This window comes from Rhipicephalus microplus, chromosome 3 (genome assembly GCF_043290135.1).
Source record: "Rhipicephalus microplus isolate Deutch F79 chromosome 3, USDA_Rmic, whole genome shotgun sequence".
NCBI classification, from domain to species: domain Eukaryota; kingdom Metazoa; phylum Arthropoda; class Arachnida; order Ixodida; family Ixodidae; genus Rhipicephalus; species Rhipicephalus microplus.
Window position 1 is genome coordinate 135,995,779 of NC_134702.1, and position 17,406 is coordinate 136,013,184.

Sequence of the window (17,406 nt, forward strand, 5' to 3'; positions counted from 1 at the left end):
TTTGTAATTACGGAGTCAATATGTTTAGCCCAGCTAAGGTCATTGGTAATCCAAAGGCCAAGATACTTAATGTTAGTTACCTCAGAAAGGGTGAAACTTGTGGTGGAATAATTAAATAGTAAGGGTTTTTTTGTGAGTTATTCGCATAAATACTGTTTTATCGTCAAGGCACCCGTGGTCACAATCGTGGCCTTGCTTTGGTTATGTGTTTTGCAGTTTAGCTGGTCTAGCAGTGAGCGGCGGCGGCATGTACGCCTTCGTAGGTCTCGTACAAACTCGTGGCTGTCAATATCCCGGCTTTGTGTCGTGCTCGGAGCTACGTAGTCTTCTCCCGGTAGTTATTGAACGTACTCCTACCAGCGTTTACGAAGCCGGTTGTTAGCCACGGAGCCTCAACAGTAGCGTAGACCAAGCGCGTATATCCATGTGCCGTGCTACGGATGACGTGGATGAAGTATTTTAAGTGCTCGACGAAATTTTGTTTGGGAACTATATGAAAACGCAATGACGATGAATGCCCTGCAGGTCAGCGACGGTTGCAAAGTGTCTTGCTTGTGACAACTGATCAAACATTTGTGTCCTGCAGGAAGCGTTGAGAACGTCATGTGCACATATATATAGTTCCGTGTTCTATATGAGTTCAGTAACAACTTGCAAGTGCGTAATAAAACATTTTTTCCGTTTCGCTTGCCATGCTCGTTCTCTCGGGGTAAGATCAACTGCATTTTATGTCACTCAAATCGTGCACGCGGTCACCATGGCTGAGTGATGCGGATGCCATTGAGCTTTTACGTGGAGCTCGGGGACGGTGTCCACGCATCGGGGTGGCTGCGTAGGTAATAAAATACAACCATTGAAGGCGGTGCATGGTTGGTCGTGTTCTATGCACAATGTCTGAATTTGTCGTGAAAACATTGGCACCACACTCAAAATAACCAGTGCATCTAGCACGCACTCTCTTCTGCTTGCTTCCTTGTCGGCGAGCTGTTACTCGCTGTTTATTACTTGGACGATAAAATTTCACCGAAGGTATCAAGCTAGTCCAGCGCGTGGAGCCCCGTTTCGTTGGTTTGAAATTGCCACAACGCTCGTGATGTGCAGCGCACATGGTTTTCCAGCTGGAGAGGAAGGCGTGTATTCTATGTCATTAACCACATGTAGACAAGAAGAGAGAATCTGTCCAGACAATATGAACGACTTCCGGCTTCACCACAGCTTCACAGAGAGTGACATCAGTGCCTCTCCTTGGCTTTTCTTTTCCCTATGCATTCACAAAATACCAACCCATAAACAGATGTCATCGTGTATGTGATTAGACACCATGTTCGACATGATGCCGACTGCGCCAGAGTTATGCAGACTTTGAGGGCATGGGCGCTTCAAGGAACTCATTTAGCGCTGGCAAGCGGCACCCCACCTGCCCATTGCATTTTCGAGTATGATATATACAGGTAAGTGCAAATCGTTTGATCAATGTCGAACGAGTAGATTTGCTTAATCTTCACTTTTGTAAATGGTTATCTTACCCATTTTAGCAGCTGTCACATCTTTTAGGAGTCGTTTTTAGTCTTAATATTATTGAACCTTACTACACATATTTTCAACCTGGGGGGAAATGCTACATACGGAAGAGGAATATCTGCATTGGTTCAAGATCGGCACCAATTCTTTGTGAAATTTTCTCGGTCTTTGTGGACAGAATGTTGGCAGAAGGTATGAAAGAACAGGTCGAACACGTACTCTTCGAAAGACATCACTCCTAGAGCCGTTGTAAGAAAAACGCCCGTCCTGCGCGGAAGGCGCCGCAAAGTCATAGCGAAAGCTAGAAGAGCGGCCTTTCAGAGCCTTTTCGCAACACTCATTTGGTAACTACAGCTAAAACACATGCTTGATACCCACTATAGGTCTATATTAATAAATTTATTTGGATAGTAGACCGGCATTCTCTTTGCTATTTTTCGTCACTCTTCTGAGAAGCGTGGTATTCGCTGAACACTTGCAAAAATGTTTGTGGCAATTGTTCATGCAGTGGCTGACGACGATGAGGAATTATGGCTGAGGTGGGTATGCGCCGCAGTTAATAGGGAAACAAAAACAAACTTTTATAACAGGTTGGAGCATTGAACGGCCCATTTGTTACGTTATTGGCATTGTGCGATGACTGGTCCTTCTTTCTCTGTTGTAAACGCTTTATAGGTCGTATTAACGCGATTGCTTTCTCGACAACAAGCCTGCCTAAGGCAAGTTTGACAAGTCGCAAGCACTGGTGTATCTCAGTCGTAGAACACTAAGCTGGCACCCAGCGCACCCGTGTTTGAGCCCCACTGCGTCTGTGGTGCTAGGTCTAGCCTGCTTAAGGCAAGTTTGACAATAAGATACAAGCACCTGCGTAACTCAGTGTTAGAATACTGGGCTGGCAACCGAGTTGGAGCCCCACTGTGCCATCAGTGCTAGGTCTTTTTTTTTAATTTCGCGCGATGTGGTTACGGACATAAGCGGCAGCGGCGGACAACTGTGCGTGACCCGGGTGGTGATCTCATAACAGCTTTCACTGTAAAATGCATCACAGGCTTAGGGTGATGACAAACGCGCAGGGAGAGACAAAAAAGTACACATACATACATGATGATCCTCGTGCGGACACGGTTTGCAGAACGTGGCTAAACAATTCGGTGTTGATGTGGCCTTTTCGTTCTCACATAAACATGAGTTGACCTCCACAAAAGTGCAGAAATGCACCGCTAAGCAAAGCAAAGGCAATAAAAGCGAAACTAGGCAATTAACCACACTTTTTTCTCATACAAATTAAAAAGACACTATTTTCATGCATGAAAACTTATATAGATCAGAGCGGAAGTTACGTTAACGTTTGTCATGGGGAACACGAACATTCATTGCTAGAGATGAAGTCATTCTCTCTCTCAGCCCAGTACGATGCCAACACTCCTTTAGCGGCACCATGATACTGTCGCACCATACCAAGCTGATAGCAAGAAAGTTTCATAGTGGGTTAGCATTTTTTTGTGCTCATACTTCTTCGTCCTACCGGCTGAGGTTGTGCAGAGGCTGCGGTGGTCGACTGCTGACCTGTAGGTACCGGTAAAGGCGTAGGAGAAAAATCAGGGGTGGGGTGTGGGGGTGGCAGGTATATGTTATCGACGGTTAGGGGGGGGGGGGGTCTTGGTCTCGATGCGCCACCGCCTGGCTACGCCACTGCGTCGTCGGATCATGGGCTGGACGCGGCGGCTGCCTTTTCGACGTAGCCGAGAATGCTTGATGCCGGTGTGCTTAGATTGTGCTCCGTTCTGAACTATGCTTTTTGGTGTTATGAACTACGCCACCGCATTTGTCACTCATAAAACAAATACTGAGAACGATTGGCACCATCATGCTAACATTTTCTTGATTGGAAAATGAGCGCACCCAAAAAGGAGATAATCTGTTTCGCCAGGTATGGCTGAAAATGACTATAGGGGGCTAAAATTCTCCTCATTGAGGCTGTTTTCGAAGTGAATGGTACATTCCATGCCCTGTTTGATAGTTCGATGGTGTTTATCAGTGGCCGCCTTTCAGGAATTTCGAAGTGGCTGTGGACTATTCGCAAAAACTGGAGATCGTTCTTTTGCCTCGACCGCTTACTTCCGCTGGTTAATAAGTTAATTGTGTTAACATATATAATGACTGCCGTAATTATCATTTGCATGCATTTAAAGGAGATTTCTACCACAGTAAAGAGAACTCTGCATGTAGCATGCAATTACCTTTACTGAGCAATTTTTCAGTGCTAATGAACACATTTCCTGAAACACCCTATATACAAATGGTGATATAGTTACTATTAACTGCGGCACTGTTTGTACACTGGCACGTCCCTCTTTTTTCTTATACTTCTTTATTCTTCTGAGTGACAACTGCTATAAGAAATTGCCCCATGCATGGTAGCATGGTCGTTATACTATGCTGGTTTGCATACCTTTCAGTCTACACGATAGCGCACAAGCTCAAGCCGACCTTTTGGACTTCTAGTACATACGCTTTCTCTCTTTCTGCACTACCCTGTTATTTCTTTTATGCCAGAAAACTGCGACTGCTTGTCTTCGAGCACCATAGGTTAAGTAGTTCAATTGTAGGATTCTACACACAAACTTGATGCATAATTTTTCGTGTCGCACATCGTGCGCAAGGGTGCACGAATAACGAATAACAGAAAGCTCTAATTTTCAACATCAAGTTTATTTCACTGAAAAAAAAACAAGCTTTTGTACCCGGAAGTATTGTCACAAAAACACAATCAGAGTTCTAAAACAGGGCACCTCGACAGCGCGCCAGTTTGATTCATTTAGTTGGTAATAGTAACACTGGGAAATGTACATAGCTCACCCAAGTATTAATTTTACCAGTCTTTGAACTAATTAATGGAGATAAACTGGTCAACCTAATCTTTTTCTGGTAATAATTGAATGTTGGAAGCAGCAGTTTTTATAAAAATTGTTCAGCCATGCCGCGGAGTGGTCTCACAACGTGCGTCTTCTTCGGGGTCGACAAAATTTAGCAGTAACAAAATTTTGCTGGCTCTATTCGGACACCGTTATATACGGCTCATATGAATCTGAGGTGCCATTGACTTGGAACTAGAATCGTTATCGAGATGGGGTGAGGGAGTTTCGCAAAAATTTCATTGTTTGTGTAACTTACGCCGTGACAACAATAACGTAGCCTTTATGGTAATTCAGAGTATTTAAGCAAAAAAGGAAGTATTTTTTTCATTTCTATTAGCGTCCAATTACTTTGATGAGTGCAGTGCTTGCAAGTCCGGCTTAGACACGTTTCTCTGGTTCGGGCTCCCGCACTGCGTAAATCGATTTCTAGAAGTGGAATGTTACAAAATGTCTGCCAATATTGGGGTTTGCTTTGCCCTCTAACACATAAATACAAATTGGTTGTCCTTATGGAACTTCTTGGACAAGCGGGGATTACGCTTTTCTGAATTCGCTCTATTTAGGAAACATTTTGCTGCGTAAGCGAAACGGTGCACGCAGTATGTTGTGCAGCCATCTGCGCTGAACTCTGTGGTGTGTTCACGCTGTCTAGCGTTCTCACTTTGTATCAGGGTCCATTCTGTGCACACTAAGATCGGGCATGCTAATTTGAAGTATGAATTCAGACCAATGCCTAAGATCATGACATGTTGGCAGAACGGCATTGTCAAATAATCAAACCCTATTAGTGCGAATTTCCAGTTTATTCCAACAGTTCCGTTAAAGCGCCTTCCTTTTCTCTCCCCACCGAGTTAGGCCTACTACGCCACTGAATTTGCGTTCCGGAGGGGCGTATCATCATTGTAACACTGGGGTACGAGTAGTGGTACAGGTGACCGGGCGTGCCTCGTAGACTCCACTCGATGCCATCGGCGAAGCTCTCGTGCCAGCCGTTCATGTTGAGGCCATTGAGGTTGGCTGCGTGGCACCTGTTGTACCACCAGGCACCGCGGAATGTTATGGCGCAGTTGTCCGGCGCGTTGTCGTGGTCCTGGTCGAAAGTTGTGAAGGCGCAGTTGTGACCGTCCCTGAGAGCGTCCCAGCCTGCGCATTTAAATTTATAGTTGTTGTAAACTGTCATCTCTACTTCCATCCATCATCTCCAGGCAAAGTCGATGATTATCTATCCTAACAATATTCGTGGGAAGAAATAAGTACCACTATCTTGAGGTATGCTTGCGGTATGTTAGCCCCGCCATGGTGGTCTAGTGGCTAAGGTACTCGGCTGCTGACCCGCAGGCCTAGGACGGGATAAAGTCACCGCTGTGGCGGCTGAATTTTCGATGGACGGGGAAATGCTGTAGTCCCGCGTGCTGAGATTTGGGTGCAGAAAACACCAGGTGCTCCGAATTTTCTCAACCTTTCACTACTGCGGCGCTCAGACTCATAAGATAGTTTTGTGACGTTAAAACCTTCATATCGATCATTAAATCAATTGTGAAATTTAGGTTTTTCGCCTTTCTGGTAACGATGCGAACGACGCTACTGTATCTTTAATGTTGTGTCAGCTCACTCACCTTCTGTTTATTTCATACTCGAAAAATAGATTACCTAATATAACATGTTTTTTACTGGCTCAAAGATATGTCTTCAATGGGCAGACCTTCAAATAAAGCAGAACGTGGTAGACACTGGATTTCATTTGTATGCGATTACCCTTTCTATGGGACAAAAAAAAACATTTAAAAATAGGATGCGCGTGATTTGGTAATTACCCTTTGGTGTAGATTTCTAAATGCGAAGTACAGAAAAATAAACAACTGGTGTCGTTAACGAGAGAGCAAAAAAAAAACGCCATAGTAATTGCTTACGTTAACGTCTCAGAACCGCAATATGATCATGATGAACGTCTAAGTGGCAAGCTCCGTGAAGTTTGAGCACCTCAGGTTGTTTACGGGCGCCTAACCTTAGGGAACTGGCCTCGAAGTATTTTGTCTGCGTCTCCAATCCAGCTGAAGTGGGCGGGACTCAACCCAGTCACCTGCGTTTAGTAGTCGAACTCCATAACCAGCACATTTCTGTGCAAGGTAAAAGTATACCACAAAAATTACGGGACCCCAAAGCTTTGCCTTTAGTAGTTGAACGTGATAGCGACAACCTGTTGTAAGTGTGTAATTCTAACACTTGGTTAACTATGTGCATGAAACCTTTTTTTCGAATATGCTGTGCACCCACTACGTGGCTTTAAGGGAATGGGCACAGTAGCGCGTGTGACTTTTGTGGTGGGGTACCGGCTTTCAACCACGGAGCCATTATAATAAGCATTTAGTGTGCTTTCCCCATGTAGGAGCGAAAAGAACAAACCTACATTTCTTGAAGCTTGAGAGAAGACTGCTTTGTTTATCACGAAATACAGGCCTCGAAAACGAGATAACACAAAAAGAGGCGTTGCTGCGCATCTCCAGTGGCACGCCGGAGATAACATGAGGTAGGTTGACGACGTATGCACCGTGCGCTTCAGCATCTGAATTGTTATGCGCACACAAAAAATAACCGTCGTCACCGGCATCCACTACAACCAGATTTTCTAACGCCCGTTGGCAATGAACGCTTGTACCACGCAATATATCTGCAATATTTAATGTTGCATTGTGAAGCGTGTATACAGGATGCGTGCGTTTGTGAAGCATGAAAGCTACCTTAACTGAATTTTTAAGAAGAGTAAGCTATTTTCACTGTTCTCAGAAGCACAGGCGTGGCCCTGTTGTAGAACTACCGCTTGCCTCGCAAACGACGAAGGTCCGCTCAATACTTGTACCCAAACCACACTGGTTTAATTCCCAGTTGGCTACAGGAATTTTTATCATTTATTCAATTTATTTTTATTGTTCTCAGTTTTACTCCCAACCAATGACGCCGCTTCGAATGTCGACGACAGAATTTCTGCATAACGAGCTCTCTAGCACAATCGCGTTAATAAACGCATCTATTTATAAAAGGGGACAGTTCATGTTCTCGCTATAGCTTCGCTAATATAAATATCAAATTTGTCACTTATTTTTTATCGCTAAAAATTACTGTCAAACAACGCTGTTTACTAGAGCACGGCTATGAGAGGTAACATAGGGTCGGCTTCGTCCGGTCGACATGTTGAAAAGCATTGTGGTTGTCGACCCTGAAATGGGGGCTTGTTGCAGTGAGGTTGTGCCCTCGAGAAGTTACCATAGTTCGGCGTCCGTGGTCCTTGGCGAGGACCTCCGCTGTTATCTGCACCAGAATGATGACTGCTACACGTGAAAGCGCGTAGGCAACCACGTCGTCTTTCCCGCTGACATGTTGGATATCAGTGGCGAACTGCGGGTATCTTTGTGTAGGCCTTCACCAAGTTGAGCATAGAGAGCACATGGCAGCCATGAATGCGGTAGGCAAAGAACTGTTTGTAGAAGACCAAAGGCCACCACCCTTCGGTCTTCTTCGGGACAAGGTGGAAGGGCGAGGCTATGGCTGTCAGAGCACCGGGCAAGGCTACGGGAATAGCACAAGTCGTCGGGATGGGCAAAAAGGGGTCCGGATGTACTGCACGGTCGGTGGTGTGCTGCCTTTGCGTGGCAGGCGCGCCCCAGGGGCAAGGAAGGCATGGTACGTTGAGTGATTGTCAACACTGAGTACCTCGATGCTAGGCTGTTTAGCGGCCATTCGCTGGCCTGGTGTGGAATGTCCCGCGGTGGCTTCGATAAGACGGTCGTGTCGTCCGTTCGGGAGAAGGTTGTAGTGATCCAGAAAGTCCGAGCTGGTGATTGGTTCGGCGACATCAGCGATGACGGAATTCCAATGAAGCTCATGGCGTAGGGTTCTTGAACTGGATTTTCAGACGCAGTGAGCCCTACGTCTTGATAGTGGACTGGTTTGCCGCGCTGACTTCAAAATATGTTGGCGGGCGAGGACCTTGAAGGTAGGATCGTGGGCAACAGCAAATGTCGGAACCGCTGTCGACCAGGTCAGGGTGCTTCGTAAATTGGTCGATGACAAAGGTGCGATGGCCTCCATGTTAGCAGACTGCGGTCCTCGCTACCAGTGGCCGTTGGTGTTTCTCGTTGGCGTAGCAGGGTGGTCGACATCGCCGGGCACTGTCACCGAAGTGCCTATGGTATACGTTAGCGCCCGCCGTGCTCAGCCGGCTCCTGTGGCGAGGTGGTGTTTCGGTCACTTCTTTGCGAGTGTTATCGCTCGCGCGTTGAGAGCCGCTCACCGACGCGTTGCTGAATGCAGCTGAGTTGTGGGTCAATATTGTTGATACGGCGCACAAACTCCGTGGTGTTCGGGGGAATGATAGCGACAGCCTGGATAGTGGGTGACGACTGCGGCCGAAATACTTCGATGATAAGATCAGCGGTCACGGCAAGTTCATTAAGAGGTAGCCGAGGTTGAGTCTTTTTAATTGCCTGGGCATACCGTGGAAGTCGTTGAAGCCAGAGTGCTCGCAGGAAATAATCCTAGATTTCCAATATGTGCGGGAGAGCGCGCATGGAACGAAGGAGGTGTGACTTTTGTGCTCGCCAAGCTCTGCAGTGTTAAGTTTTCACACGTTCTGTTCATCTGATGTTCACAGGCGACGCATGAAGTCAGTCTCGAGGCTTTCGTAAAAATTGGCCAACGGTGCTTCGATAATATTATTCTGGAGCCCATTAGTGTAGTTGGTGTCGCGGTTGGCGACGACGTAATCATAGTGGGTGCGGTCGTGTTTTATGCTTACCAAGGAGAACTCGGCCTCAACTTAGGTAAACCAGACTTCGGTGCGATTGCTTCCAGAATAGTAGCAGCCTGACGATGACATGGCAAACGTCCAAATCAGCAACGGTCGTGGTAGCAGCAGCGCCTATGTTCGCAGCGACCACCAGAACGTAGCTTTGGGGGGTGTGACCCGAGTCGGGTGCCGCGGAATTATCGGACGAATGTGGTTCAGTGGTCACGCGCTGCTGCTGAAGCACCTGTTGTTCGGCCTGCCGTTGCTGTAGAACTGTTGTACTTGCTCGAGACGATTGGAGAGGGCTTTCGAGTTTGCCATAGTGGAGCGGTTAGTTCAGTTTCCAGGTCACCAGATGTGGAATGCCGAGCCGATAGAGGAATGGTTGCCTACTTGAATCATAACATTTCTTTATTAGCCTGGTAGCAGCAGGGCGGAAAACATGCCAATTCTGCGCTCGAACAGTTAGAGAATGACTATCTTCCGAGCTTGGAAGCTTGAGTTTATAGCCACCGGGGATGACGTCCACTTTCGGCGGTGCTGCGGTGGCGCTGTGCCTTATCGAAGGCGCAATTTAGCATGCGGCCGAGTCACGGCGGCAGTGCCAGTTTGCGCGCAGTGTGTCCCCACAGGTGCTGCCCACAAATGTGTCGAGCGATAACACGATACACTTGCACTGGCGCCTCTTAATCAGCACATAAATGCCAGTAGAAATCTGCATACCCATCAAGAACAGTTGACAGCAACTATTAGTTTTTCTCACTCTGGAGTGATCAGTCTTTATGGCAGCCACCAGTTATTGATAAGAAATGGGGGATAATAGATTGATTTGATTGATATCTGGGGTACAACGTCCCGAAACAACCATATGTATATGAGAGATGCCGTAGTGCAGGGCTCCGGAAATTTCGACCGCCTGAGGTTCTTTAGCGTGCACCCAAATCTGAGCACACTAGCCCACAGCATTTTCGCCGCCATCGGAAATGCAGCCGCCACTGCCTGGATTAGATTTCGCAACCAGCGGGTCAGCAGCCGAGTATCTTAGCCTCTATAACACCTCGGAGGAGCAATGGGGGACGATATTGCACTAGTTAAATACGCAGGACATGCCAAATATAGCTACATTACAAAAGAGAGACCTGTTGTAACGCAAAGCAAACCTAGTCCATACTGTTGCCAGTATACTGTAGTAGGCACTACAATTTATTTTACGAGATTTAGTTTACTAGTACAAATTACAGCTCCGATTCGACAAATACTCACCTAAACATTAGGAGAGAGAGCATGTCATGGTACTTACCTACGTATGTCTCATTTTATTATTAACAAGACTACTAGGGAATTTAAATTCATAGGTAATAACTTGAGCCCATTAACAAAATAGTAGTTGTGGCTGCTACAGTACACTGGCAACAATATGCACCATTTCTGCTTTTTATAATGACGTTTGGTTTGAAAAAAAAAGAGTAATATAACCCCGAAGCCAGGTGCCTAAGCCTACGATGCACTGTTACTACGAAAAAACAACTGCGGCTAAATAGTGCAAAGAAACAACAAAAAACTCACGTTACAAAAGGGGCTATGAGAGTGAGATAGACAACAATACTCTTCATTTTCCGCTTTACTGCAGGACCATACTGGCTACAGCAAAATATAACGGCTTAACTAAAATACACTAATCATTACCATGCCGTTATCTGCCATCTCTGCAGAGATAGCTTATATGAGATCACAACTAGGGTCCCGCGCATTGCCGTAGTTGTCCGCCGCCGCCACCGCCTGTGTCCGTAAGCACTGTCGCATGAAATAAGAAAAAAATTAGAACCAAAGAAACACTGTACTTTGAGCCCGGGTCAGCTGGATGCCAGCCCAGTATTCCACCCCTAAGCTATACCGGTGCGTGGAAATTGTTGGCAAACTTTCCTTAGGCGGGCTTGATGTCGCGAAAGCAATCGCGTTATACAACTTACAAAGCGTTGTGAAAGTGTAAAAGAACAACCAGTCGTCGCACAATGCGAACAGCGTAACAAGTGGGTCATCCTATGCTCCAACCCATTACAAAAGCTTGTTTTTGTCCTTCTGAGAACTGTGGCGCATACCCACTTCAGGCCTAATTTCTCATAGCCGTCAGCCAGTGCATTAAATAGTGGGACAAAATTCCTTGCAAGTGTTACATGAATACCACTCTTCTAAAAAATGACGAAAAATAGCATATATCAAATGCCGGCATACTACCCCAAGACCTTTCTTATTACTGCCGTAGTGGGTATCAAGCAAGTGTGCTTGCAGCAGCTACCCAATGAGTGTTTTGAAGAGCCTCTGAAAGGCCGCTATTTAGCTTTCACTGCAATTGTGCTGTGCCTTTCGCGCAGCTTGGAGTTTCTTGTTATGCTTGAAGCGCAAGTGTGGTGGCATTAGCAAAGTTAGCTAATCATGTGCTTGTTTGTTTATTCCAGTACTTTCCGCTTGCAGCTAGAACAATGGTTTGAGTGTAGGGGCCAATAATTCTTTTTTGGTTATCGCTCCATTGTTCACCATGATACTTGTTCAATATATCCTTTAGCACGGTAACCTGTATGGCCAGCTCAGTTTTTGCCTTGTTTGCCTTAGGCATCTTTTTTTTTCTGTGACGCTTGGTTGAGCATGAGTGCTCTTTGAATACCTGCTACTCATTAAGGCTTAATATATGGAGTATCAAAATTTTCTCGTGATGCGTATACGGTCTACGCGATACTTCACAAAGTATACGAGGTTTATATGCCCATAATAAATGCTTATGCATGTGTTTGTTGATGGGGTGTTCACAACTTTTGTTCGTGAACTCATTAATGTCGAACCAATTATAGCATGCTTTATTTATTGCAGCACTTGTGACAAATTTGAAGTTCCCCGATGTGTTCTTTCAACTCGGGCTAAGGATATTTTCCAAATACTGCTAATGGCTTTATACCTACCAGCAGGACCGAGGAGGTCTCCCAACTGCAGCTTGAAGTGTTCCTCCTCCGAGGCGACCTGAAAACTGTCGTATTCAATGGCAATGCTGTCGCCTGTGTCGTTCCTGAGCAGGATTCTCAGTTCCATGCCTTCGCCCTCCTCGGTCAGGGCATGTAACGCTTTGTTACCTGTTGACCGTGATACATGAGAAAGCGTGCAAAATGTCAACAAGTGTCTGAAAGATAAAAGCCCAGTGTGCAACAAAATTTATTCAGAGATGTTCAAATTACCTGAGGCTTGGTGGTGCATGGTTCAATACTTGAACATTGGTGTATATTTGTACCAGACTAAAGTCAGCTACGTCGTCTGGAGCACAACTTTCGCCAGTTTTTACAAGAACAAGAAAACGCAATTCTGATTGAAGCATTTTCTGATCTCTAATACTAAAATCTACGCTAGATTTTTCAGAATCAAAAATAATGTACGTACGTATACAAAAGTATTGTTTGGCAAAGCATAAGTATAAGAAATATAGGAGTCCAAGCGTACGAAACTTGATTTTACTTTATATATGCTCAAGAAAAATAGACAGCACGCAAAACAAGAAAGCTGCCGAAGGTAAATGACAGAGAAAGTGCACTGACCAACTCGCTCAAATACTCCCGTTTACCAAATACTTCTTCATGAATGTTGCCAAAAGATTTATTTAAACTTGTCAAAAATATTTAAAACACTCGTGGAATTAATGGCAAGTTTTAACTGCAGTTATCATTGGCTCACAATTAAAATAGCCGCCTTAGCCTAATGTATTCCACGAGGCCTAGTTTGTATACATTAGCACGCTTCAAAAGTAGTTTAGTCACATGATTCTTGAAGTTGTTGTATTCTTTGAACACTTCACAACATTGTTTTAAACCATTTAGCACCAGTAATCAGATCAAACAGTGGCTAACTCTTCTTTGGTTATAGCCGCAGTTCCAACATCACTGCGTATTACATCTGCATATGTCATGTCCTCCACACTTTTGATATGAAATACGTACTCATTGTAGTAAGTTATTTGACATTATGATAATTAGAACAACAGAGCACGTTGTAAGGAAACTAAACAATTTTGTAGTAGTTGAAGAAACTGGTTAAGATAGGTTATAGCACACAGCGTTGGACGTAATCAAATGTCAACGAAAGAATATATTTTCTGTTCAATTCTTTCAGTATTACATGCCTTGTCTATTTTTTTATATTTTCTCCATTCTAGCATATAAAAAAAATTTGTGAATAAGTGGTAATTGAGACCAGCTCTGTTTTGCTATTGTTTAGCTTGTGAAATACCAATGGTGCATCATGCAAGAACGACTGAAGGTTTGCTGTGGATGTGCGTGCTTGGAACAGAATATTTTTTAATGTATTATTTCTGGTGGTTGTACTGTATTCTCCTTGTTTGCGCAAGTGAACAAAATGTATCAGTTGTGGTTCCATGCAATTCGGGTACAATTTCAGGTGCTCGCAAACACGTTTGCTAAGAGAGTGGTTACCCCTTGGTTGCTCTATGTAATTGGGGCCACATTTTTTGCACTATAATAATTTCAAATACTCCGAAAATATTCTCAAGTACAGGTTCGCAGTCCCCGGCTCGTCGACTGGTCACCAGACAATTTCCTATGTGTGTGATTGCACGTTGATATTTTTGCACTATAAAATCCCCCTTTCGTTATTACCTGTGTATTAGAGCAAGATTTTATAAAATAGCCTCGTGCAGACATCTGAAATAAAGCGGTGCACTGCCCAATGATATGCATACTTACCAATCCAGTATTCCTTAGAAGGATCACCAAAGCCCTCTGCGTATTCCGTCCAGTTCCGGTAAAAGTAGAAGGCACCGTTTCCGAACTGTCCCCGCCGCTGTATTACCTGATTATTAGAAAAGCTAAAGTTGATGATTTCGTTCCAAACTGACGGCCATAGAGCATAATGAAGCACTTGTCATGACGGCTGAACCACACTTCGTCAGTCTTAACTAGAAAATTGTTGATTGATATGTGGGGTTTAACGTCCCAAAACCACCATATAATTATGAGAGACGCCGTAGTGAAGGGCTGCGGAAATTTGGACCACCTGGGGTTCTTTAACGTGCACCTTAATCTGAGCACACGGGCCTACAACATTTCCTCCTCCATCGAAAATGCAGCCGCCACAGCCAGATTGCGAACCTGCGACCTGCGGGTCAGCAGCCGAGTACCTTAGTCACTAGACCACTCCGGCAAGGTAACTAGGAAATCGCTAACATGTGCAAAAGTCGCTTACACAATCTTCGCCATTGTGGACCTACGAAGCTGAAAAACATTTCTAATAAGCATGAACCAATAGTAACATTCGTCGGGCATCGCCAAGGTGACGATGCAATAGTGAAAGACTCCGAAAATTTTGGTAAATGTTATTTGACTTCCACCTAATTCTAAAGACCCGGGGCTCTTGCGCTTCACGGCCCATCTAATGAAGCCGCCACGGCCCCACATTGACCCCGACATCTCACCTCAAACAAAACTTCAAGTATACTGCGACTAGTATGATCTGTGTGCCCTATTTTTGGTGTTGTTAAGACGTTTATTGGCGGACACACGGCGATAATACACGACAGCGAAAGTCAATGCGGAAACCGATTCTCTGCACGAGCTGCTCTTCTTCTTGCGAAGAGGGCTACCAATTAGAAGGCGCTGGAGAGGACGACCCACTGTTCGAACGCTTCGCTACAGTGTAAACAAACACATGCGCAAACGCTGCAACAACAAGACTATGTGAAAGTGCCAGTATCGTGAGTGCATGGTCGGCTTTGTTTTGTACGGGAGGCACCGGTAGGCCAAGAGTACTTGTGTATTGTTTGTGTTATATACGCGAGTTGCCGCCTTCCATCTCGCACACTATAAAACGCTGGAGTAACCTGACTAATGAAGGAGTAAAAGAAACATCTTTGGTATATATTTTTATTTCAAAGACAATTTCATCTGAATTCTTCTGTAGCCTGATAAAAGTACCTTGCCACAGTTTCTTTCTCTTTTCACTGAAACATAGAGTCGTCATTTTATGTAAGAAAACACGCCAGCGCATAGCACATAGTCTTGTCTCGCAATGTGGCAAGGCACACAGCGGTATTAAGAAAATAAAGGTACATGGCAATGTCGACTCTTCTACTTCATATATTATCACCATTATTGTATTTTATTTGACACATTGCTTGAAGTATCTAATATTTATAAGACCACTGCAGCAGAAACTGATTAAGTTCGATAGAAATTGTTGCTATGCCCACTTTGCAAGCATTAACAAAAAAAAACTAGAAGCAAATCATATTTTGTACAGGTAACACTCGCTTTGACGTGTGTTGATACAAGCACACGAGCGATGTGATAAAAGTCCTACGCGAAGAAAACTTGTTTTTTTATATATGAGGTTTAACGTTCTAAAACCAGCGTATAATTATGAGAGACGCTGCCAGGGAGGGCTCTGAAATTTTTCACCACCTGGGGTTTTTTATCGAGCGCTAAACCAACTTCGCTCAGCAGATATACGACACTAGCAATCTAGATAGATGCGTGACGCTTTCGAAACAACCAAATGATGAAAAAAGATGGAATTCTGCAAAAAAAGTGTAGAAAGAATAGACGGAAGGCGATCACTCTCGTCTTTATATTTCACATTTAGCCACTGCATCGTGTCAACTGTGATACCAGTCTAATGGCGATGCACTTGCATGTTCCTTTTATTAGAAATGGTGGATGTTGCTTTCTTATGCGCATGCACCACTTTGCTGTGGTCTAACTTAGAATGCAGTGTTTTTAAGTAATAAATGGCACATTAAACAAGGCATGACTTATTCTTGTAGGAAGTCGGCTAAAGCGTAAACAGACGTGCCGCACAGTAGACTTCAACATTATGAAAAAATGCCAGCGATGCAGAGATAGAGGAAAACGGAGACATCTGACTGAATTTCGGAAATAAAATTACAAAATACAAAAAAGAAGAAAAGTGTCACGTGGAACCAAGAACTAGAGTGGCAAACGTAAGTTATAAGTATTACTTGTTACATATAAGCACGCCACAGAAATACACAAGCTCCCACCCTAATCACACATAAAACGTTGAACACACCGTCCAGCCTCCTCCGTCTGTTTCCATGTCACAGTAGACCACCTTTCCAGTGATGTCGTCCGCACGAAGGAAGACATTGTAGAGACCATTCGTCGTTTGACCAGAATGGAGCTGGTCTGCGCAGTTGCGTGGCCTTATGCTCTCTGCAAGCATGTCAAAGAGCTTTTCACAATACACTTGACAGTGGGGGTCTCAATCACTGTTCAAGTGAATGGTTTTGTATAACACAGCATTTCCGAAACCTTTTAATGCTAATATCTGAAAAAAAATGTTTGCTGTTCTGAAGTAGCGGTTCCCGATCACCGATTTACACTTATTAGGCATGGAAAGACGAGGGAATATAAGGGCTCATCTTTCTTTGTTAGACAAAATATTTAAGAAAAATTGCACACAAGTGTGCCAAATAAAGTATACGGGATAATATTATTAGTAAGCGTAATCTAAATGAGAAGACAGAAACATGTACCAAAAAATAAATTCCCGCTGGCAGGGACCGTTCTTGCGACCTTCTGTCTTTTGGTATAACCTGTCCCATTCCCTACAAATAGGGCTACAGCGGCGGCAATCTCCTCTTCCACTTTAACAAAAATATTTAGGGTTTTATGTCCCAAAAACAGCACATGATTATGAGAGACGTCGTAGTAGAAGGCTCTGAAAATTTTGACCGTGTACATTTTTTAGGGTGTGGTGACATCACACAGTAGATGGATCTCTACAATTTGCCTCTACAATGCCTTATATCTCTACAGTGCCTTATATAATCTCTACAATGCCTTATATAAATGCTGGTGCCCTATTTCATCGGCAATCTTCCCGTTTTTCTTTCCAGAAACTCTAGGCATCAATCTGGAGTAATTTATATATCTTAATCAAGCAGCCAGGCTGCATGTAAAGTTCCAGTTTAGGCATGCATATCAAAGTTTAGAGCTTACACCACCGCCAAAGAGTCCTTTAGTACTGAAAGACTGCGATTAGGACGCCATTTTGATAGTCTTTCTATTTGAGAAGCTACATGAGGCTATACTGTTTTTCACAATGAAAGCGTGGAATTCGTGCCACCATAATATACAAAACAAAAAACGAGCAGAATGACAGCCAGCTTAA

The 17,406-nt window shown here is 44.3% G+C and overlaps 1 protein-coding gene across 1 annotated transcript in view; it reads right to left on the reverse strand.

The window, feature by feature from the left end:
* LOC119188157 (angiopoietin-4) overlaps positions 1–17,406 on the reverse strand; it is a 44,019-nt gene that overhangs the window by 19,771 nt on the left and 6,842 nt on the right. Inside the window, exons 3-6 of the mRNA XM_075888053.1 lie at positions 16,303–16,445; positions 13,962–14,067; positions 12,177–12,344; positions 5,248–5,582 (exon numbers count right to left, since the gene is read on the reverse strand). Coding sequence (XP_075744168.1) covers positions 5,248–5,582; positions 12,177–12,344; positions 13,962–14,067; positions 16,303–16,445 — 752 coding nt within the window. The remainder of the gene's footprint in view (positions 1–5,247; positions 5,583–12,176; positions 12,345–13,961; positions 14,068–16,302; positions 16,446–17,406) is intronic.